General features: G+C 32.4%; 4 protein-coding genes across 6 annotated transcripts; all 4 read left to right on the forward strand.

Moving 5' to 3' along the window:
• The first annotated feature begins 5,722 nt into the window (after window positions 1-5,722).
• Window positions 5,723-7,524, forward strand: LOC113874681 (exopolygalacturonase-like). The gene is made up of 5 exons (XM_027512894.1): window positions 5,723-5,929; window positions 6,207-6,533; window positions 6,624-6,913; window positions 6,987-7,212; window positions 7,306-7,524. The coding sequence occupies exons 1-5, from the start codon at window positions 5,723-5,725 to the stop codon at window positions 7,522-7,524; spliced, it is 1,269 nt and encodes a 422-aa protein (XP_027368695.1).
• Window positions 7,525-9,431: 1,907 nt separating this feature from the next.
• On the forward strand, window positions 9,432-11,060 carry LOC113847520 (multiple organellar RNA editing factor 3, mitochondrial). 2 transcript variants are annotated; one of them, XM_027476684.1, is made up of 4 exons: window positions 9,432-9,864; window positions 9,951-10,048; window positions 10,393-10,458; window positions 10,562-11,060. In XM_027476684.1, the coding sequence occupies exons 1-4, from the start codon at window positions 9,500-9,502 to the stop codon at window positions 10,801-10,803; spliced, it is 771 nt and encodes a 256-aa protein (XP_027332485.1). In that variant the 5' UTR covers window positions 9,432-9,499; the 3' UTR covers window positions 10,804-11,060. The 2 variants fall into 2 exon arrangements, with proteins under 2 accessions (XP_027332485.1, XP_027332484.1); XM_027476683.1 differs by having other exon boundaries at window positions 9,440-9,864; window positions 9,951-10,069; window positions 10,562-10,975.
• A 1,384-nt stretch (window positions 11,061-12,444) lies between these two features.
• Window positions 12,445-16,719, forward strand: LOC113846481 (cell wall protein RBR3). 2 transcript variants are annotated; one of them, XM_027474815.1, is made up of 2 exons: window positions 12,445-14,128; window positions 16,235-16,719. In XM_027474815.1, the coding sequence occupies exons 1-2, from the start codon at window positions 12,872-12,874 to the stop codon at window positions 16,406-16,408; spliced, it is 1,431 nt and encodes a 476-aa protein (XP_027330616.1). In that variant the 5' UTR covers window positions 12,445-12,871; the 3' UTR covers window positions 16,409-16,719. The 2 variants fall into 2 exon arrangements, with proteins under 2 accessions (XP_027330616.1, XP_027330617.1); XM_027474816.1 differs by having other exon boundaries at window positions 12,678-14,150; window positions 16,235-16,674.
• Window positions 16,720-18,465: 1,746 nt separating this feature from the next.
• Window positions 18,466-20,040, forward strand: LOC113847728 (ethylene-responsive transcription factor RAP2-3-like). Its single transcript, XM_027476982.1, has 2 exons — window positions 18,466-18,691; window positions 19,220-20,040. The coding sequence occupies exons 1-2, from the start codon at window positions 18,514-18,516 to the stop codon at window positions 19,708-19,710; spliced, it is 669 nt and encodes a 222-aa protein (XP_027332783.1). The 5' UTR covers window positions 18,466-18,513; the 3' UTR covers window positions 19,711-20,040.
• Window positions 20,041-23,813: the final 3,773 nt, after the last annotated feature.

Below are 23,813 nucleotides of genomic sequence, written 5' to 3' on the forward strand. Positions count from 1 at the left end.
TGTACCTTTTGTGTACCTATGAGTTTGATCGATGTTCCATGTATGAATGTGTGTGCACGAAGGAATAAACACCATCTAGTAGCCATTCTCTGTACATATGGTAAAATCATTATATTTTTAAATATTATTTATAATCGCTCGTGAACTTTTCTCTTTAGATAACAGTATGATTAGTATAATACTAATTTATAGTGTCTAAATCGTATACTTATTAGTACTTGTTTCGTATTTTCAATCGTCAACTGCAAAATGATTTTCTTTTCTCAACCTCAATTGTATTTTATTACGTGACCTAACACGTGTTTTTACCAATAACAATAATAGACATATCTTAAGCGGAATGGTTCAAAAGTGGAATTGGATTTCGCAGTAGACTGACTTCACTTCAATTTTGATACTATGATACTGTTAACAAACACTAGAGGTGTCAGTCTGAGCAAGCAAATTAAAAATAGAATTTTATTTTAATAATCTCTAATAATAATAGAAAACAGAAACCTTTCATCAAAAGTAAATTCTAGTTTTAATGAATAAATAATATTAACAATGCTAAAGAAGAATACACGGGTGCTAACCGAGCAAAAACGAGAGAAAGAGATGGAAGCTGATTAACTGAACTCCCAACAAGGGTAAAAATTACTGAGGGGAAAAAAACGTAGTTTAGGCCTTAGGGTGACTGAAAGGCCAGTTTCTCTGAAATTTTGGGGCCAAGTTGATGTTATTCGATGCAAATTATTGAAAAGAGCAATGATTGGGAGGAGGAGGAATCATATATACACCACACCAACTAGCAGATTGGGAATATATACCTTACATTAGGAAGGGGGGGAGGGGATCTGTATCATAGAAAAAAGGATTGATTCAACAACGAAATGTGAATTCAATCCCATTTCCTTCATCATTGTCATCTGATTCTCCTTAATAAATTCGAAAATCAGAGGATGACCAAAAAATGAAAGGGAATAATTTTTAACGACGCAGACCAAAATAGCTGCCAAACTAGAAGGAAATGAATAAATTAATGTTAATAATTAATTTTTAAGTCATTGCCCACAAATAGCTTAGTTCCATGTTTAGGAAGTAATCTATAGACTATACTTTAACAAGATGTTTGTTTTACCCTTCTTGTAAACTGAGTTAATTAGCAATAAACAGTGGAAAGCATATTTAACGCGAATTACAAAGTATAGTGAATAGTGGTAAATATTTTTAGTTTTTGGCATAATCGAGTTTAACTTTTCAACAAGCAGACTCTAAATTAAAATGATTTGACTTAAACTAAAAATTTTATTTTACAATAATTTTTTAAAATTAATTGATAAATCCACTTTTAGATAGGATAATAAAAATCTTTATATAGGTGAATAGACTCAAGCTTTTAAATAAATAAGTATATAATTTTAAATATCATTAAAATTTTATTATAATAGTAATATTATTACTATTACTCATTTATGCTTCTTTACATAAATTAGTTTAGTAGGTCTAAGTTTTTTAAATAGTTTAAAATTTGTCACTTTAACTTTTTACATTAAATAGATTAATAGTATATATGATTAATTTCACAATAGGATGAAAGTAGACTTCAAAATTATTAGTTATATTTTATGCATTAGATTCACGCTAACATTTTTTTTAACCCGTTTCTAAACACACGTTAAAAAATTATTTAATAAATCGATTTAAGTTAAAGAAAGCCTAATTTTCCCAACTAACTTAATTTATTTTAATTCTTCTAAGGGGTTGAAAGTAATTTATGCAAAATAAAACTAAAAAAATTAAAGAAAATCATTTCTTTTTAACAACGTAAGTTATTTATTAAAAATACTTCTCATTCAAATATTAACTTAATGCATAAAAATTGTTTATATAATACATATTTTGGGTATAATCAGTAATCATTATATTGAAATAATTTGAAAACGTATATCTTAAGGAAGGAAATGACATGAAAAATGACATAATATTTCAAGATGACAAAGTCGTAAAGAAGTTTGCATATGCGTGGGAATAAATCAGCTTCGAAGCTCCTACCAGATTGATCAGGTTGATGCACTTTCGGTTAGTGAAACTCTTTGTTTTACGTTCAAACCCAGATATCAGTCATGCTAGACGCGTGAAACCTTTCGGCTTTCAAACCCCTTATCCTGATCAACATTATATGGATAAAATCTATATGTTAATCCAATAGATGATGATGCACTTTATTCTTACCCGGTATTTGATATGATCTGCCACAAAACAACACTTTTTTTTTTTTCTATAAATATAAAACCTTATTCTGCTAGCTCATGGGACCCAACATGTCCTCCCTGAGATTGAAAAGAATATTTTTACATGTAAGATCAAATCATCAGGATGCTTATTGACAAGCACAGTACCACCACTTAACACCTATCAGAAGGTAATGTTGTGATTGCCAAATAGGATCAGATGTAGGTCTTCTACTTGTAATCAACCAAAACTAATTCCACCGAGTCAACCAAAATAATCAAAATCATTCTTTATTACTTCGATAAGATACAATAAACCCATAAGCCTGGTTGACGAGGGAGTAATACCATAATAAATATAGTGGAGGTATTGATTCATCAATAAGAAAAAAGTAAAAACATTCTTCTAGTCAAACTGTAAGGGGAGATTAAGATATTGAATAGAAGATATGGTATATAGAGGATTATTAAACCTTGATTTAGTATAGTAACGTAGTTCCACTCCATATTATTATAGGACAAAAGGGTCTTGGCAAAATGAGAACATGATCAGAAAATATCAACGGAATATAACCATGCTAAGTATTCTATGACAAGTCATCTGTTACTTAGGAGGTAACGACCTCAACGATCAGATCACCTTATGCGATGATGCTCTACTATTTTTTAATTGACACGGCAAATTTGGTCCCACAGGGTGGGAAGCTGCAGTGCCATATGTGGACCTATAATATGGCCTTCATATTGGACTTTGTACTCATAAAATTACATTAAACACTTAACATAGCTATCACATTCTTGATACCCTTCCCTTGAGCAAGAATGAAACCTCAAACAGACCTTGCTAACATTGGACTGGAGTCCTATGGTCGGCAGAAGAGCTTTTGGAAACCTCGAGAGCCTCAAATTCTCTGTCAATACAAATTTTATCCAGCCTATTTGACTGCTAAGGTCATCCAAATGAAAGTAGAAGATGTCAAATGCAATGAAGCTGTTTCAAGATTCCTAGCTGAAAACAAAACAGAGTTGCAACAGAGAGGCTTGGTTGGGTAATTATAATTATCATGATTCCGGACAATAACCTTCTTCAGTAGGAAGTAATAAGTAGTGTTTTTTTCCTTCTTATTTTAATTTTACTCCTATCTCCAATCTTCTTGCATAGGACAAGTGCTCATCAGCTGGAAGATCAACAATATGGTCTTCAATAGGCTTGTATTTTTTCCTGACAGTTATGTACATATCAAAGCTAATACTATATAATATATACCTGGCAGCTTTGCTCTGCTAATCTCACTGCCTCAGCTGTGATATGTGTGCAGAAACAAGTTTGGAAGTTAAGATCATGGAAATTAAACAAACACAAAAAGAAGTTGTGAAACAAGATTTGTGTGTATAGATCTCCTCATCTATTAGCTGTTTAATGCAAATCTTATTTTTGTTTACCCAAAAAATCTGACATGTAAGCTTTGAGGAACTTTCAATTTCTAAAGTTCATTAGTAGACCTTGCAAAACCAAACTTTAGATAAGCCATATAAACCGGATTGAATTCAGTGTGTAGTTGCTATCTATCTACTGTCTCCTGTGTACTATGTATGCATCATTTTTTTATTTGTCTTTGATCATGTGTCTCCACATGTGTAGCTTATGAGATTAATCCTTGAGTCGGGATCATAATTAGTTAAAGTCCTCCTTGGAAAGGAAACTTCAGGATTGAATAGCTAACATTGCAGGTAAAATTTGCTTGCAAGTAACACTAACTAGGCCTGATCTGGTCATATATAGTTCGGATAAGCATAAAAAATTGAATCAAACCTAACTAAAATTCGGGATACTGTTTTCCATAATCGAACTAAATTGATTTTCATAAACACACTACCGAATTGGTTCTTTACTATTTTAATTTGGGAAGACAGTTTTCTTCTAATTTTTGAGAACAACACAAACTGCTGATAAGATATACATGGATTCTAATATACAGAAATATACAAAGCCAAAATGATGGATTATTTTAATTTTTTATATAGCTATCATTTATTTAATTGTTAATTATTTAGAACATGTTTAAATTAACTTGTTTTTATTCAACATATTAAAAAATATGACTTTCTCTATGTGTGTGTGCATTAAATAATATGACTTTTTTTATGAGTGAACATGATAAAATTTAACTATTAGATCTAATAGTTTATGGTTATGATTAAAATATCAAATTATATGTTATTTTAAAATGATTAGTTATTATTAAATAACTTTTGGGTTTATTACATATTTTATTCTTTTAGTTTGATTTGTGTTCAATATTGGTGGGTTCTCAAATTATTTTTGAGCTGATTATTTATTTATTTTTTGCTTAAAACTCTGATTATTTTTCATTTGATTTTTTTGAGATTTTATAATGGAATAGGAAAAAAAAAAGTAAAATCTTAATAAAATTTAAAGAATTATATTTCAATATGAGCTTATGATTTGAAGAGAGAAAATTTTGAATTTTTTTTTTATTTTGCGTATAATTTGATACTTTAGTTCATGAGTTTTGAATAAAAAATATTTTATTGATTCAATTTATAAGTATTTTGAATAGAAAATGAAAATTTGGGAATTTTAGCCACAGAAAAATTGACACGAGACTATATTATTAAATTTTAAAAATAAAAAAACTTAATTGACTCAAAAACAAGTTTAAGAACCAAAATAGAATATAATTTATGTTGAAAAAATAAGTCTAACTAAAAAAATTTGCATTAGATTAAAATATAAAAATTGAATAATATATAAATGATAAATACTTATTTTATATTAATATCTTAGGATTTTAAATTAGATGTAGTATTCAATTTTTTTTATAGTTTGCCTGTGACTTAATGATGGAAATCTCTTCAATATGCTCCTTTATTAATGTATAGTTGTATAATAAAAATTTATTGCTCTAATTTTCATTAATTTTTTCCATCAAAAATAAATATTAGTTTAATTATTAATTTATATGATATTATTATCATATATGATATAATTATATTCTTCAGGATAATTTTACTATAACTTACAAAAATATAGATTGATAAATGGTTGTAATTTTAAAGAAACATGCATTGTGAGTTCAGTTGGCTGCTGAAAGCATTTTTCCGCTGTTATGGAGACAGCATATATTTTGAATCAATGAAAGGACAAAAATTGTTTGCTTTTCCTTTTCTTTTTCCTGTAGTTGCTATTAGAATGTGGCAGCCAGTGAATCACCCACTTTGGAAGAACCTGAATGTAGGGGCTAAAATACAAAGAAAGCATCCCTAAATTTAGTTCAGCAAAGCTAAAAAAGCCATAAAAGCTACCATCCTCCGTTGATGTAGATGAACCATTTATTTTGCCTATAAAATGTTATCAAATAGTGAGGCTGAGAAAAAGGAATCATTTTCCCCACTTAGTCTTCTAGCAAGCCTCCCCAAGGAGGCCCCTGTGCTCAAAATTTGAAAAATATAAAATATAATATATTATTATAGGGCATTGAGGTGCAATGGCCATTGCAAAGCGTGTTGCCATTCTTATTTTGTGCTTTGCATTGGCCTGTCATGTGGATGCAACTCCAAGGCCAAGGACAGTTGCTGGTCCTGATATCTTCAAGAATAAAAATGTCGCCAAGGATGTGCTCCTTCCTGGTGAGAAATTACTTAGCGTCATGAGTTTTGGAGCCAAACCTGATGGCGTGTTCGACAGCACTCAGGTAATTAAATTAAAGCACCACAACCAATATTGCTGCATAAATATCGATTTTTCTAGCGAGTACCCATGAATAAGAAATTGATAAATAATAATTTTTTATTAAAAATTATCGCAGCTAATGCTATAAATATATTGAATTCAGTGCGATTTTCAATAAAAACTTAGTATTTATATATTATATTGTATGCATGCATTAAAAAAAAACCATGTAAATACATTCATGTTTATTTTTCAGACAGTTAAACAATATTTGTAAGGCTTATACGTTGTGCATGCAGGCTTTCATGAATACATGGAGAAAGGTGTGCCATGAATCGACAGAGCCAACGAGGTTTTACGTTCCTCCTGGCAGATTCTTGATTTCTCCTATAATTTTTCAAGGGCCATGCACTGTTCCAAGTCCAATAACATTTCAAGTAGAAGGGACTGTTTTGGCTACAGAGGATATTTCGGAGTTTGAAAACTCCGAATGGCTCATGTTCCAGAAACTCAATGGCTTGAAGATCATTGGTGGGGGCATCTTCGATGGCCAGGGTAAAAGTTCCTGGCAATACGCAGAGAATTGCGAATCAAGCGCTGACGACCAATGCGTTAGAAATCCTAGCGTAAGTTAACATTTAATTCATTTGCATATGCATGATTTTATATAAAATAATATTTGATTTGATTGAGCTTAAATTTATATGGGAGTGCAGAGCTTGTATTTCGAGGAGGTGTCCAACGTGGTTGTACAGAACATCAGATCAGTGAATCCCAAAGGCTTTCACATATTTGTTACCAAAAGTTCAAACGTGAGGTTACGTAAACTTAAGCTGGTGGCACCGGAAACCAGCCCCAACACTGATGGGATTCATATCAGCCTTTCCGACACTGTGATAATATCAAGAAATACCATAGCAACTGGGGATGATTGTATCTCTATGATTCAAGGAGTAAAAAATATTTTCATCAACAGACTCAAGTGTGGACCTGGACACGGTATTAGGTAATTCCGAATACACACATAAAACTTGTCAAGTACTGTTCTCTTTCTTAATTAATGTTTTATTATATTACAGTATTGGTAGCCTTGGGAAGTATGAGGATGAGCAAGAGGTGAGAGGCGTTCGTATCAAGAACTGCTCATTGATTGGCACAACCAATGGCCTTAGAGTCAAAGCTTGGCCAGAAAAGTACCCAGGTGCAGCATCAGATATAAGCTTCAGTGACATTATCATGCAAAATGTTAAGAACCCCATCATCATTGACGAGGAGTATGAATGTTATCCAAACTGCAAAAAGAAGGTATTTGGGCCATAAAATTAACGGGATATAATTTAATTATTATTATAAAGTTTTGGAACATGCTAATTCTGGCATTGATTTATTTGTGTATAGCCGTCACTTGTAAAGATCAACAATGTTCACTTTTCAAATATAAAGGGAACTACAATTTCACCAATTGCTGTGGACTTGAGGTGCAGCCAGCTGTTCCCATGCCAAGGTGTTACAGTGCAGGACATTGACCTCAAGCTTGGACTCGCCCCAACCTCCGCCAGATGTGTCAATACTAAACCTATATTTGGTGGCTTGCAAAATCCACCACCTTGCCCTTAGGTGCCATTCCATGGCATTTAATTTGTTACCTAACAAACCAGCTCTGGCGCAATATACCTGTGAAGAAGAGGTTTTAGAGCTAATGGGAGTTTATGCTAGGAGCACTATAGCACATTATGCTTTTAATAACATGTATGCGTGAAATGTACATGGATACTATAATGGGAAATTTTTTTGTTATTTTTTGAAGAATGGTTTTGAATCACAGTTAATTAACTCAAAAGGTCCTCAATTCTCCGTCGTTTCGACACAATTTGGGATTAATTGGCACTGTGATAGATGAGTTTCTTATCTTTCCAGGCTTGTTACCGACCCCAGTTGCATCCAATTTTCGGAAGAATACTTGACTAAATATTTGAATGAGTTTTGCTCTTTCAAAAGCCAGAAATTGAATGGAACATGGTAATTCAAATAAGCGTTTACCTGCAATGCAAATGGATAAAAAAAATACATTTTCCCTCTAATAGCTAATCATCTGTGCTGAAAAAATACGGGTAAAAAAAGAAAACAAAATGCAGGTTATTTATAAAAATATCAGAAATGTTACCAATTGTTGACTCGCGTATTGGAATTAGACAGTTTATCAATATTATTAAATATATATTGATTAGTAATAGGCAGTCTAGTCGAGAACGGAACTTGTAACGCTAAAGTGATATGATTAAAAGTTATTTTTGTATGAGGATTCAAATATTAAAATAATACATGATAAAGATAATCACAGTTATGGCTAGTTAGTATTTTATTATGATAAACCTTGTGTAATATTAATATTTATTATATTATAATTAGAAAATTAATATAGCACTATTAGGATACAGCTGTATACAATCTCTCTATTAAAAAGAGATTATACTTGTAATTGTTTTTTAGAAAATAATATAGAAATAATTTTATTTCACATATCAAAAAAGTTTTTTTTTTCTAATCTCTTCTTACAATACGTAAATTATAAAATTGTGATATATTATGTATAATGTTCATTATATTTCTATCATCTCCTGCAAAAAATACAATTTTAACTAAAAAAAAAATTCAACGAAGCTGATAAGTGCTAAATTGCCTCATCTAATTAAAATCACTCTAAAATAGTTTTAAAATGCACAATTTTCACTCTTCAGAACACGTTACAAGAAATTAATAAATAATAAAATTTTAATTAAAAATTATATTATTTAATATTATCAATATATTGAATCAAAAAAATCATATAATAAAAATTATTATACATAAATTTTTATTATATATTTTTAAAGACACGTTAAAAAATCATAAAATATATTGATAAATGCTTTGAAAATACTCATTAAAATTTTAGTAAAATAATTTAATATATTAAGTTTAAAATATTAGATTTTTATAGAAAAAATATTATAAAACATTCTTAAGATATTTACAAAATATTTTTAAAAATTAAATAAAATTAGTTTTTGTTTAAAAAATAATAAGTTTATGTAAAAATGATTAATATTTTTCAACAAAGATTTTTACCATACTTCTTCAAAAAGTCTTTTATTTTATGTATATTTTTAAATCGTTTGTATAATATTTGTCACCAGTTAAATATTTACATTTATGGTCGTCGATTTATATATATAATATTTTATTAAGTTGTAATACTCTGGGAAGTCAATTTAGACGATCTATCCCATTGGACTCAGCTTATTGCATGTCTTTAAATTAAAATCAATTAAACGTCAAGTTAAAAATTTGTTAACTTAACTCAATTCATGCTAATTATGAACTAAACAAGTTGTCTATATATATATATTTTTTAATTATTATTTAAAATAGATAAGTTTTCAATAAAAATATTTATTACAATTTATATATTTTTATATAATAACTTTTTTTAATAAAATTAACTGAAATTGATAATAATACTATTACTAACCTAACTCACGCCCATATCCAGGAGGGTAGTTTTTGTATTCTAAACCAAGACAGAATACAGAGTAGAGGTTGAAGGTGGGAAATGGCGTACTTGAGGGCCCGGCGCACCTTAGCATCTACCCTCGCACGAGCTCTTTCTTCATCCTCTGCAACCGCTTCTAACAGTCGCTGTCGTTTTGCATACGCGTTGCTCCCCGCCAAACAAACCATACCCGTCCCCGAATCGGTGAATTTCTCGGTTCGGACCAAATCTTCGGGTTCGGGTTACTCGCCGCTTAACGACCCTTCTCCGAACTGGAGCAACCGTCCCCCGAAGGAGACCATTCTTCTGGATGGTTGCGACTACGAGCACTGGCTCATCGTCATGGAGTTCCCCGATAACCCTAAACCCTCCGACGACGAAATGGTTAACGCTTATGTCAAAACCCTAGCCCGAGTCCTCGGAAGGTCCTTTATCTCTCCTCGTTAATTACACCAGTTATTTCTATTTTCTAATTTCTACTTAAATTTTCTTCTATGGGTTGCGTTTGTAGTGAGGAGGAAGCCAAAAAGAAGATATACTCTGTTTCCACTACTACATATACAGGTTTCGGTGCCCTAATTTCGGAAGAGCTTTCCTATAAAGTCAAAGGTGTCAACATTCTTTACCTTGGTCTCTTTCATCTTTCATTTTGCTTGAATATGAAAACTTGTTACTGTGAACAATTAGGGTTTTATATTTGTGAGTACTGTGCGACTATCTGTTTGGTTGGAAATATCATCTTATATGGATGTTAATGGCGGTTAAGTTTTTCGGAATTTCTTCGAGATTTTCTTTTGATTTTTTCCCCATGTAATCAAATTTATTTGTCCTTGTTTTGAATTTTGGGATCTAAATGAGAATTGGCACTGCATATTCTTAAGCGTTGCATTTTGGATAATTGGGAATTACCCCATGTGCTTGACTGTTGTGACAATTTATTTTGCCTTAATTAGAGTTGCCTGGAGTTCTTTGGGTACTGCCAGATTCATATCTTGATGTTCCCAACAAGGATTATGGAGGTTAGTTGAGGATTTGAATTTAGTAAGAGCTTAGTTCATTGTTAGATTGCTTTGTTGTTGTTTATCTTTGGTTGTCCTTATCATTTTTTCGGGGGAATTTCAGGTGATTTGTTTATTGATGGGAAAGTAATCCCCAGGCCACAATATAGATATTCCGAAAGGCAACCCAGTAGGAGTATGAGTAGGCCACGGCCACGGCCACGGCATGATAGACGACGGGAAACAATGCAGGTTGAAAGGAGAGACCCTATTCAAAGGCAGAATTGGAACCAGGGTCAGGGAGGACCTATGGAGCCATCACCTGCAATGAACAGCCAAAACTTGGCTTCGGGTGGAGAGAACTAGATGTTTTAATAGGAACTTTTCTTTTATAAATTATCACATATAGACAACAGAACCAAGTTTTTCTGATGGAGAGTTTTTATTTAAGGTTCGGAGGTCATATTTACTGAAATCTTTTTGTGTGGAAAATACCTGTGCTTGCCCTCAAAGGTCATTTGATAATAATGTTTAGCACCTTATGATGCTGTGTATGCCCTGCCGATTGCAATGACTTTCAGTCTTTTCCCGACATGTTCTGATATGCAATTTGGATCTCTGACTGTTAAATTGATAAAGAGTTGAAAAAAACTGTTTTTGTATCCGAACCTGTCCTCAATGTCGATGCCCTGTAATTTTTTTTTATCAAATGTGTCTAATGTGTCATAAAACCATAATCCTTTGTTTGGGAGTTTGGAGAGAGAGGAAAGGGAAGGGTTTGAAGGGAAAAGGAGGGGAAGGGGAGGGAGGGAGGAGGTTAAATCTTTCTCTTGTTTGGATGTTTAATATTGAGAAGGGGGAGTGATATGGAGTTTAATTATATAAATAATTTTAAAATTAATATTTTTATTTTTAAAATTTTTTTAAAAAATTATCACTTAAAAACTAACATTTAAAAAAAAGTTAAAAAAATTATATTTGTAAAATAATATGAAAGAGTAGAAGAGAGAAAACTTCTAAAATGGGAGAATTAAAAAAAAAGCTTTTGGAAGGTTTAGAAAAACTTTCAAAATTTTCCTCTCTTGATTAAATAACTTCTAAATAAGATTAATTCTCTCCTAATCTTTCTTTTCTTTTTCTTTTTTCTCCTAAACTTAATTCTCAAACATAGCCTAAGGTGTTCCTTCGATAAAAGCATTTGTATTTTGATTGTGATACATAGTTTATGCTTATAGCCGATCAGCAATATGTCGCCAAATGTAGAGACTTTGAATTTCTACTTAAGAGGTCATATAATGAGTTTTTTTTCTCTCCTAATTCTCTTCATTTTTCATAAGCGGGGCCATGAGGCCTTGTTTAGGCCTCGGCGTTGTTGGCATGACTGACTTACATGTGCTTAACTTCTTCTGTTCGGGCATACAATCTTAGGATTGTTTGCCATCTAATGTGGGTAGGATTTGTGCGCTATCAATCAGAGCATTCCATTAACTTCTCGTAAAGTGAGTTTGTATTGAACCAACCAAAACAGAGCCTACAATAGTGATACATAAATAATTATTTCAGCGACATTTAATTTTTGCAGGATTAATTTCGATAAAAAAAGTTTTGAGAAACCATTTGAGGATTTACTCACTGTGAGAGCTTGTTTGAATTAATGTTCTTTCAATGTGCATGTTTTTCAAAGCAATGTCAACAGCCAAATTTAAACGTGATGCAAATTCTTGTATAATTTGGACGGTGTAAAATGACTTTGAAAAATAATCGTAGTGGCTAATTAATTGTATTGATACACCAAAACATAAGCTATGTTGTTAACCTGTGCCTCTTTATTTATGAAATGAAATATATGAAAGATAATGCATATAAAAAATGATGACATAGATAACTTAAACTGAATTCAAATAGGTATAAATAAAATGTGCTATGCAATACCTAGAGCTTTTGTGATTCGGGCAGAGATCCCGTGGCATAATAAAGAAAAATACAGGTTAGGCCACGCCGTGACGAGAGCACGGCATTTGGCCTCTCTCGGTTGGTGCGCGTCTTATTTCCACTATCTTTTACTCAACACCATTTTCATACTTGACAGCTGAAAGATCACCTACCTTTATTGAATTTACTATTTTGGTTCATTTACATAACGGGGTCTGTCTTAACATTTTAAATTAACTTCCACTTCTAAATCAGTATCGTCCGTTTATTTATTTAACTAATATTCTGGACCGTTTTTAACACATTTACAAGATTTCCAATCTTAAATAAATAAAAATATCACATAATCGCTTTAATGGCTGTAATATATATCAAAAATAGCGATCCAGCGAAGAAATAAGGAAGAAGGTGGTGTGCAAATTCCCTCGGTCGTGAAGATCGTCCTCTTTATCCCCTGCCCATCATCAGGTAGTGCCCTTCGTCCTTTCTCTGCAATTCAGAAATGAATTCCAACTACGGCAAATCAAACGCACAGAAAGGTTCCTCTGTTTCTCTGAACAACTTCAACTTCGATTTTGATATCGGCATCGGATCCAATCGTCCCAAATCCCTAAACGATCAGAAAAACCCCAATCCCTCCTATTCTTATTCAACCAAAACCACAACCACTTCATATTCTTCTACGCAACCCAACAAACCGTCATGGACCCACCAACCCGCTCCGACTCAGACCGCGTTACCGGGTGGACCCCCTTCCATGGTTGGGGATATCTTCGGCAAGAGTTGGGGATCTACATCCACTCAAACTTCGGGTTCCAACATTGGGATCGTTAATAAGAACCCTAATCTTTTTGGAGATTTGGTGAGCTCTGCTTTTGGCCAGGGTTCCAAGACTGCTTCTACCAACGTTCCTTTGAAAAATGCTACCAAGGTATCAGCTCCCACACCCAACAACAAGTCCTCATTTTCCATGGCAAACATGGCGGATTCTTTGCCTAAAACTGGCTCCACACCACAGAGCAGTGCTAGTTGGGCATCTTCTGGGACTTTTAGTATGAATAACAATGAAACCCCTAATTCTGGGGGTCCTTCAATGCGGAGTATGGGTACTGCTGCTGCACCGGCAACTGCAACTGCAACTGGAAGTGGGATCAGTTCTAATAACAATGATCCGTTTAGTTCTCTGGCTGGTATTGGATCCAAACAATCTGCCAGTCTTAATTCTGCTGCTAAAGTCCAAAAGGTTGAATTGGGGGATGATGGTTTTGGAGATTTTCAGAATGCTTCCAAACCTAGCTCTGCCGCATTTCCATCTGGTGGTTCTGGGGGAATTGACATTGATTTTACTGGATCTGCCACTTCAAATCAGACCCCTGTCCAGCAGCCATCGGGTGGTGATCCAATGGACATGTTTTTCACATCTTCCTCCGCCTCTGCCGGAGCTCATCCCTCTTCGGAAATGGATGATTGGGGTTTGGATTCTGAATTTGGCGGGGGAGGTGATGTAGGTGGCGCAACTACTGAGCTTGAGGGGCTTCCTCCTCCTCCTGCTGGCGTATCAGGTTCCACTGCCAAAGGCAAGGGGATGGACAATTACAAGCAGGGACAGTTTGCTGATGCTATTAAGTGGCTTTCATGGGCTGTCATCCTTCTAGAGAAAGTGGGGGATAGTGTAGGCACAGTGGAGGTTTTGTCGTGCAGGGCTTCGTGTTACAAAGAAGTTGGGGAGTATAAAAAGGCCGTGGCAGATTGTACAAAGGTATGAATAGGTTGATGAGTTGGTAAATCACTAAACCCCAACGGTGTTTTTAAGATTGAATTGTTGGATAATTTAAAAGAGCTGTCTCTGCCTTTGAAAATAATAAATAAGCTGGCTGAATCGTGATATGGTATTTGCTAAAAAGTTGGAGATGTAAAAGAGCGAAGATAAAAAGTAACCTAAACAAGATTAATATTGGTAGGAAATATTAGATTCTGTTGAAAATGTAAGGTATGATAGAACAAATTAGGAGCTAGGAGATGAAAAGAAACTTCTTATTATCTTTGTGTCTCAGTTTGCAACCCATGCATCACCTACTTATATAGGATTCTTTAAAGGTTGAACGTACTTGAACCATAAATACACAGTGCCTTATCTTTAGGAACTAATTCTTGGATCTAGGGATTAAAACATGCATCATGACGAAAAATATTTCACTGATGTAGCCACGAACAACATACCAGACTCCTCCCTCTTTTGAATTGCTAGATACATAGAAAATATGCTCTGATTTGCTTTCCATATTCTATGGAAAGTAGGCTTCATTCTTCTCCTTCATTGGATAATATCACCTTGTGACCTGAGTTTATGCATCTGGCACATTGTTTAACCAGCAATGGTTGTTGTCTTGATTGTTTTCTCATTCAAATAGGGAACTAGAGAGTGCTCTTGTCATTGCTTTTTTATCTTTCTTGCTTTGACCTTCCCCTCCCACGTCCTCTACTGGATATTCCCAATTTCCTTTGTGGCTGATTGTTGCTACACCCATTTTCTTTGCACACCTTTCATTTAAGAAAAATGTTCCTTTGATTGTAAGAATGGCTCTAAAGGCTGACCTAAAAATCTATCCATTCTTTTATCCAAGTGTGCTTCAAGAGAGTTTGTTGAATCATGCATAGTATATGTAGAAAATAACTAAGGAATCTTTTAGGTTGACTACTATATTATTGAATTTGTGGCAAGTTACTAGGAACTTTCTCAACAAATTTTTTCTGGACTACTATATCCGTAACTTTAGATTTGATTAACAATCTCAACTGCATTACTGGAGAAATCACATACCTTTTCACTTTCTACGACGAACAACTACTCAAAATCCTTCTGAAGTTTTTACGTCTTGATTGAACGAGTTTCTTCATGCCCTTGTTCTTAGTCTGCTGAAAATCCTAAGTTTCACTTGCCTTTTCAATGCCAAGAATTATTGGACAAATGCTATTGCACTTGCATCACTCCGCATAGCTTCTTTGTACTGCTTTAGTTGATTTCCTTGCAAAGCCACCAGTTGTGGTTGTTCTTGATATCCTTCTTCTCCAACATTCCAATGATCTTGGGAAATGATGAAAATCTTCATTTGGTCACTCCAATAGTCCTAATATTCAGAGTCAAAGATAGAAACTTGGTTTGAGGAATATTGGAGGCAGGTTGTTCTAAATAAAGGTGGATCAAATAACCAGCTCTGAAGCTGCTCCTAGAAAATCTAGCAACTTTGGTGTGGTGGGCTTGAGATAATGATTTTTAGGGCTAGGGATTCACTTTAGAAAAAATGAAGAATTAGAACCATCAATTGAAAAATCAACAGCTGAAAATATGATAAAATATTTGCTCATGTATAACAATGAAGTTGTTTATATCTACTTTCTTGATTTACTTAATTTATAACGCTTCACTTTTCCCTCTAAATTGAATCCCTCACTTTAAAGGAGCCAAATTCATCTTTTTCATTTGTTGTTTGCAACCTATTCTGATACACCACCTTCTTGAATAAAAGTTTTTGACAAGTTCAAGAATCATGTCTTGAGCCATAAATATGTAATGCCTTAGTTTAATTTAAGGAAATAATTCCTAATTAGTGTTATTTCTTGGAACTAATGCTTGGAATAAAAACATACATCATGTCTCTAGAAATTTCAGAATTAATTTTGAACAACTCTTTGCTCAAATCTCCATGTGTTAGTAAAATTTGTGGGGCTTTAAATTCCATCATTAGCTTATTGCCGGGCCCCACTACATATTTAGGTTGCCCTTTATGATTAATTGAACCACGTTTTCTTGATCTCCATATCATACTATGAGGAAGAATGTTTTGATCAGCATTATGTTGTGCAGGTTCTTGAAAATGATGAAACCAATGTATCTGTCCTGGTACAGCGTGCTCTCTTGTACGAGAGTATGGAAAAGTACAAACTTGGGGCTGAAGACCTTAGGACTGTGCTGAAGATTGATCCTGGCAATAGGATTGCTAGAAGCACCGTTCACCGGTTGGCTAAGATGGCCGAGTAGAAATTCTATTGTCCTTTTTTCTCCTCCAATTATTCCGCTATATAATAGGTTTTTACACCACGTTCAACCCCCAGTTCCTTTGCTGTGATAGTTAGGGGGTGATACGTATGAACTGCTCTAGATTGTTGTCACGCATCATATGGTGTATTCGATGTATGGTTTATATGCCTTCAAATTAACATTCTTGATTTCCTTCACCCAGATTTGAACTTAATAGAATTGCCCTATTCTTTTTTTATTTGTGTTCTCTCGTGTTTGGACCGCTTGCATACATTTGTTGTTTCTTAAAATTATGAAGTGTTCTAGTTCTCTATGGAAAGAAGCTGTGATTTACAGAATTTTTGTTCCGACGTTCCATGGACGATTTTGTTTGCTTGTAAAATTAAGTATGGCTCCAGTTTTCACTTTTGTGATGCTCCTCACTCACTTCCATCTTGATGTCACTTGCTGGTTTGGCTACCTACTTAAGTAATATTCTATGCTACTTTTGTCACTAGGATTGCCTTAGTCGAGATTTATCAGTTTTTTTTTAATGTTTATGTTTTATTAAAATTTTAATATATAAAAATTAAAATAAATGGTTGTGATTCTTTTCTGGAGAGAACATGAGATCAAATCAAAGCAGCATCAAGACAGAGCAGAGCATGAATATTTTACATCTCTGTTTAGTCGTTAGATATATGGGAGTATCTAATTAAATTCACAAAAAATGAAAAAATAAAGCTACCTTAAAAAATATATATCCACAGGACAGGTGGACGATGATTACATAAAAGGAACGGTGATAGTAGCTATTTGAAAACAAGGTAGGGGACCAAAAGAGTGACGAAACCAGCAACAGAAAATTGTGGTTTTTATATGCTTTTACGCATTTATCCAATACTTTACACCGATCACCACCTTCCGACGGACTTCCTAAACTGCAAGACCATCGTAGGGCTAAGCTCACCCAACCAATACATGCCACGTGGACATCTTCTTCACCAGGTTCAGTAAATAAGTCAAAATGGGCAGCCCCCAACCTTCTTTAAAGCTATGTGGTGGGAATCCCGAATTGAGATCAATTTTGACTTGTCAGAGTTCCTTTAAAGACAAAAGTATATTAACGATTATACAATTTTTAAGATAATATGTTCCTATAAAATAAACTCAAATTTATTAAATTTTAACCGTTATTTTTAATTGGCAATTATTATTGTACACTTTATTATTTAAAATATATCCCAATATTTATGAGTAGTCAAAGTTATTGAGCGTGACTACATTCTGATCAGACTTAAATTTCCCTGGTTCATAAGATTGAAAAATATTATATTTCATGATTGCCTGTTTTTCATTATCATTTTTTTTTTATAACTTCAACCTTTAATAAATACTTAATAACTCAACCATATGATATTTCAGAAAAATATAAGTAATATATTTTATAACCAATTTTTTTATATTTTTTAATATTTATTAAAATTTATTAAAAATTATATAAGTCCTTTTTCCATTCTTACCTAACCTTTTTTTTATAATTTATAATTTTAATAAAATTTAATAAATAATTAAAATATTGTTAAAAAAATGTGTTGATAACCTTCCTCTTTTCTTTATTAGATTTTGTAGCACAGTAGAAAAAGAAATTATAACAGTAAATTTAAATCCTGTCGTTTAATGAAAAAAAGTTTAAATTTTTAACAGAAGTGGGATAAATTCATTTAATAATAAGAAGAGTATTGCGACAAATGTTACGCTACTGTATTTTTTTAATTTTTTATATTTTAAATTATTAATTAAATTTATAAAATTTATGTGAGTTTTATGTTTTTAATTCATATTTTTTATATTTTTATAACTTTAATGAAATAATTAAAAATATATTAAAAGATGTGTTAAATAATATCTTCTTAGTTACTCTCACTAACTTTTGTATTAATAATGATGGTGGACGAGATACGTGATCCATGATTTGTCCACTTGCGTGTGGTGCGAGAGATGTTGTGTTGATGTGAGCAACACTATACTTGTTTCTATAAATTTAGACTTGAGACAACCTTTTTCTCTCGTATTTATTTGTCCTAAAAAAGCAATCAGTGTCCCAATTTCAACTCTCTGTGAAAATGTGTGGGGGTGCTATCATTTCTGATTTCATCGATACCAACTTGAAGTGTGGCCGGAAATTGACCACCCATCACCTCTGCTCTGAGCTTGACCCTTTCTCTGATCTTCTTGGTTTCGACACCGCCTCTTCTTCCAAACATCATCCAAAGCTCCCTCTTCAGCTTCCCAACAACAAAGGTACGTACCCAACAACACCCATCATATCATACTCAGTTCATACGAGGATCGAGTGTTGCATTAGTTCAGTTCCAGGTTTTTAGCTTCTCTTTTATGAAAAAGCCAAACTCCTTTGTTTCTTTCATCTCCTTTCTCGTATACCTGAATCTCCCACTCTCTACCTCATGGAGTCCACATCCATCCGGTTAGGTCAGTTTAATGTTATTCTTCAATTGTTTTAGTTAGATACTTCATTCTGGAGTGAAGTTGAAGCCATGTATTTTTTTTGTTCAGTATACAAAACATAGATGATTCTCTTGTTTACGTTTTTTCTATTCATTGAAAAGAAAGGTAGCACACTTGATATAGTTCTTAAGAAAAAGAAAAGTTTATTATAGTCACAAACTTTCATCAAGCATCCCTACACACCATGAAAAAAAGGAGATCGGTATATCATTTAATGTTAAGTAGAGAACTTTTTGTTTTTCCGATTTTCCTATACTTCATAATAAACAAATACATAAAACGATTAATTTTTTATGCTTGCAGTGGCAGTGGTGGCATGTGAGAAGAAAAGAGCGGTAACAGAAAAGGGAAAAGGTAAGAGCGGTGAGAGTGAGAGAAAGAATGAGCGCGTAAGGAAGAACGTGTACAGAGGAATAAGGCAAAGGCCATGGGGCAAGTGGGCGGCGGAGATAAGGGATCCACGTAAGGGTGTAAGAGTATGGCTTGGGACCTTCAACACTGCCGAAGAAGCCGCACGCGCTTACGACGCCGCCGCTAAGCGCATCCGTGGAGACAAGGCCAAGCTCAACTTTCCGAAGAAGCGTTGCTCCACCCCTGACTCCACTCAGCCCATTGGGCTACCGGCTTTCAACCCGCAGGCCCATGATCCTGCCTTCAAGAACCAAATATCGTCGCTGGAATCGTTCCTGGGCCTGGACCATGAGCTGCAGCAGCCACTGGGAGATTGGGACTCCGTCTCCACTGACCTGTGGACTCTGGACGACGTGGTTATGCCCAACCGCCACCTCTTCTGAAACGGGTCTTTGAAATTAACTGGCGTGGCCACTGTAAAAATTATAACTGCGTTGCGTGTTTTTCTTCCATGCTGTTCTGCTTTTGCTTTGGACGGACCAACGCTAAGTGCATCGTACTCGGATGTCTTATTTACTATTTTTATAATAAAAAATAGAAGGGGCGTGTGGCATGGTTGCGTCACGCTCGTACATGTATGTCGTTTTATGGACTTTTTTCGTATGCTTGGTTTCCTGAAACTCTGATGTCGGTGCATCAATCGGATGAAAGTAACGAACTTGTCATTAGGTCATTATATATACCATTCCCTGAAGCTGTTTTTGGAGTTGGGTTAATTTATTATCATTTTTATTCATTTCAGCGTTTGAAAAATGCATTCAAATATTTTTTAAAACTTTTTTATATTATCATGCAAGTGTCGTATTACAATATTCTACTGAGCGTTAAAAAATTTAGTTACATAAGTTAACTCGATCGTAACTTGTCGAAATTACTTGTGCATGGGTTCAAATTCCAACTTCCAAGTTTTTTCAGCAGTTTTGGCAATTTTGAACTACGAAACTCGTTTATGATTGAAAGTGGAAATTTGAAACCCAGACTCAAGTAAATTTTACACAGTATTTAAATGGGTTAACTGCTAACTAATCTTTAGTGTTCAAATAAAATCTTTGTTAAACATTTTAACGTAAATCTTGCATGGTTGTCATGTAAGAACATGAAGTGAGTTGCACCTATTTAACATATGAAACTCACCATATGTTACGTGACTGTAATTTTTATTTTTGTATATGTTTTCATGTGTTGCACTTCCCGCAAGTATGTTATTGTATTAGTTGTAGAGGTACAACGCAAAAAATAAATAAATAAAAATACTGATAATAATCTTATGGTCGATCAAGTGGTAAATATTACCTCAAATTGACAAATATTTTTGTATACATTTTTTAGTAAAAAAAAATGATAAAACTACTCGAGTTTGGTTTAAAAAACCATTTAAACAAAGTCATTAAACCAAAAACAATTATCAGTTAGGTAACAGATAAATTACAGATTGAATTCAATTCGGTTTTGTTTAGAAGGAAAACGAGTGGCATGATATTTTGGTCTCATGATGTTTCCAAATCGATATTATCATTAGTTGACAAGCTACCTCAGGAGACATGTTTCACTAAAAACAAGGTTCAATCATTATCAATCTTTTACACCTTTTTTTGATTTACCAGTAGTTGTGAAAGACTGATCAGTAGGAAGATGAAACAATAATTAAGGTTTAGTTGAAGCGGGCTGCACTGATTTTGCAGTCGAGAAGGTGGCAAAAGTGTTGCAACAGCTTACTCGGTTACACCTCTGTCTTATTTAATGATTTTTAACGTGTGCATTGTCGTAAATAATAAGAAATTTTATATATAATTTTTTACTAAAATGATAAAATTTAATATATTAATGTTACTAAATGTTCTAATTTTTAAGTTAATTTTTTATTATTTATTAAATTTTATCATAAGTAATATTATATAGTTTAAATTTTATTTATTTAATTTATCAGTGAAAATTAGTTTTTGATAAATAGCGGATAAATATTTTTTATTTTAAAATCTGTACTGTCACTTTTTTTAAATAAACTTATGTATTTAAAAACATTTAAAATTTGTTTTAAAAGTTAATTAAGACAGAAGTTTATCAACACGGACACTAAAAAGAACAGCATTTCAAATTATGTTAAAAGATATTATAAACTACTAAAATAATCTTTCTAACTAAATAAACATAATCTAATCAAATAAATTTTTAAACCAATTAAATAAGAAAGAACCCCAAAAAAAAAAAAAAATCATTTCATGCTATTATTTTACTAAACACGCTAATGCTTTAAGCTAGATGGACAGCATAGTAACTGGTAACCAGCACAACCGATAAATTAGTTTGACTTGAAATTAAAAAAAAAAGGTGCATGAACCAAGCTTCATTTTCGTAGAGTGGGACCCAAACATATAGTGCATTAGATCTTAACTAAAGTGACACTACAGCATCTTAATATTTATTTAATTTTATTATTATAAATCTAGGCTTAAAATTTGAGGTTAATAATTTCTATTCGTCGATCACATTCAAACAAAGTGAACTTTGTTATACACTACATGAGATGGTGGAAAAAAAACACAGTGATAAATATATGAGGTATGCATAAAGCGATAAAGCATTAAAGTTAGCTTTTTTATTATTTTCAATATTTTTTTAATAATATTGAAGCTATTGTTATTATTCTCCGTTCTAATATTTACATAATTACTGCATCATTAACATTCTAGTTATTATATTTTTACTCTAATTTGTGTACAATTTAGTTAATATATTCCTTTGATCAAATGAAATATGTCAATCATGTGTATATATAATAAAGGGATAAATTAATTTATTTATAAGTGCAGTTTTCTTGTGGATTATATACTTTAATCTTATAATACTATTTTAATAAAATTAATTTAGTACGATGGTATAATTATGTAAGAGATCGACCAAACTCATTTAATAACATGACATATGATTAAATGATAATTAATAAAACATTTTACATTGACAAGAAACAAAATAGACCTATTTAATTTTTAAGTCATGATCATATGGAATTGTTCTTTTGTCATAAAAAAAAAAGTCATATTCTTTGTAGCAGACAGGAAAAACAATAATATATCCAATTGCGTACCGTAGTATAAATTAAAAAGTTGTTTAGTCCGTGGAAACGCAGAATCCACCATCGATCATATAAATCATGAAAAATACGTAGACAACAGTAGAACCAAACAGATGAGAGAAATAAGAATTCTTTAATCACGAAAATTTAATAGAGAGAACTAAAATGTTTTATAAAACAATGTATCAGTTTAAGATTCAGGCCGTTCATGTTTGTCTTTCTTTAAAAAAAAAGGGTTCATGTACGTCCAAAAAAATATTCAGGTTCATGTAACTTGGCTTATTTTAGAGAACAAATTCTTAATTTTTTTGGTTCACAAAGGACAAATCCTTATAATTAAGCCGTTAACCTAGTCATTTTCAGTTGGAATTTGGGTTCCTTGAAGTGGACACAATGTCAACTGGGAATATAAAAATAATTTATTTTGTCTATTTGCACATATTTAATGATAAACAAAGAATCAACTTGCAATATTTGGTATGGAATCTATCCTTCGGATTAATTCAATGAAGAAAACACTTACTATGATGTTTGTGTCCTACGTCGGAGTAAATGAGATGTGAAAGAAATATTTCGGGGAACAGTATATTTGCGTTTATCCAAATTCACAAATGGGATGTGGTACATGGATCTAAACTATTTCGTTGCTATTGCTCACCACCATAATCATTACTCCCGTCAAACAAATTTCTCAGTAGATAGGTATTGAAATTTTCTATCATGACATGATATCTTAATGAATACGAAAAGGAAACATATTCTTTATTTTTAGTGACGTGTTTTTTTGGTCTATTTGCATGTTATTTTCATTACCAACTTAAGTGTGTCATTCATATAAAGACTTTATTTATAGGGATTCTGAACGAATATAAACTGCAGGTTGTTGAATATATAAGTTATATGTATATTTTAGTTAATTTTGCAAGGAGATTCATTAAAATTTTACCTATGTTGACCCGATTGAGTAAACTTTTATAAAAGTTTTTATAAAAAAATATAAAAATAATTTTTTTTTCATAAGTTAGAAATAACTTACATTTTTTAATTTTATAGAAGTTAAATAAATGAACTTCACAAAAAATAGAAAAACAAAAATTTTAACTTATAAAATAATTTTATTCATATTTTATGTTAATTAGTCTTTTATAAGGATTTATCTAAAAATTTACTCAATGGGTTATAATATATTAAAATTTATTGTTAAGGTAAAATGGATGTTAAGCAGTGCATGACATGATAAATTAAACCATCGAAAATAATATAGACTTTAAGTTAAGCTTATTTAATTTGGATTGTGTATTTTGGTTTTTAGTTTATTTTACTTAATTAAGATTCTCTATTTTTATGATTACGTAAATTTGATCATCCATTAATTCTTTACTTAAAAATTTTTAATTATTGTTTTTAAATACA

The sequence above is a fragment of the Abrus precatorius genome, unplaced genomic scaffold, assembly GCF_003935025.1.
Source record: "Abrus precatorius isolate BTA unplaced genomic scaffold, Abrus_2018 Scaffold8, whole genome shotgun sequence".
NCBI lineage: Eukaryota > Viridiplantae > Streptophyta > Magnoliopsida > Fabales > Fabaceae > Abrus > Abrus precatorius.

Coding starts and splice junctions, on each gene's coding strand:
- LOC113846481 (XM_027474815.1), top strand. CDS start 12,872: ATGAATTCCAACTACGGCAAATCAAACGCACAGAAAGGTTCCTCTGTT. Junction 14,129..16,234: donor CCGTGGCAGATTGTACAAAG/GTATGAATAGGT, acceptor TATGTTGTGCAG/GTTCTTGAAAATGATGAAAC.
- LOC113847728 (XM_027476982.1), top strand. CDS start 18,514: ATGTGTGGGGGTGCTATCATTTCTGATTTCATCGATACCAACTTGAAG. Junction 18,692..19,219: donor TCAGCTTCCCAACAACAAAG/GTACGTACCCAA, acceptor TTATGCTTGCAG/TGGCAGTGGTGGCATGTGAG.
- LOC113874681 (XM_027512894.1), top strand. CDS start 5,723: ATGGCCATTGCAAAGCGTGTTGCCATTCTTATTTTGTGCTTTGCATTG. Junction 6,534..6,623: donor AATGCGTTAGAAATCCTAGC/GTAAGTTAACAT, acceptor ATGGGAGTGCAG/AGCTTGTATTTCGAGGAGGT. Junction 6,914..6,986: donor GGACCTGGACACGGTATTAG/GTAATTCCGAAT, acceptor ATTATATTACAG/TATTGGTAGCCTTGGGAAGT.
- LOC113847520 (XM_027476683.1), top strand. CDS start 9,500: ATGGCGTACTTGAGGGCCCGGCGCACCTTAGCATCTACCCTCGCACGA. Junction 10,070..10,392: donor TGTCAACATTCTTTACCTTG/GTCTCTTTCATC, acceptor TGCCTTAATTAG/AGTTGCCTGGAGTTCTTTGG. Junction 10,459..10,561: donor TCCCAACAAGGATTATGGAG/GTTAGTTGAGGA, acceptor GGGGAATTTCAG/GTGATTTGTTTATTGATGGG.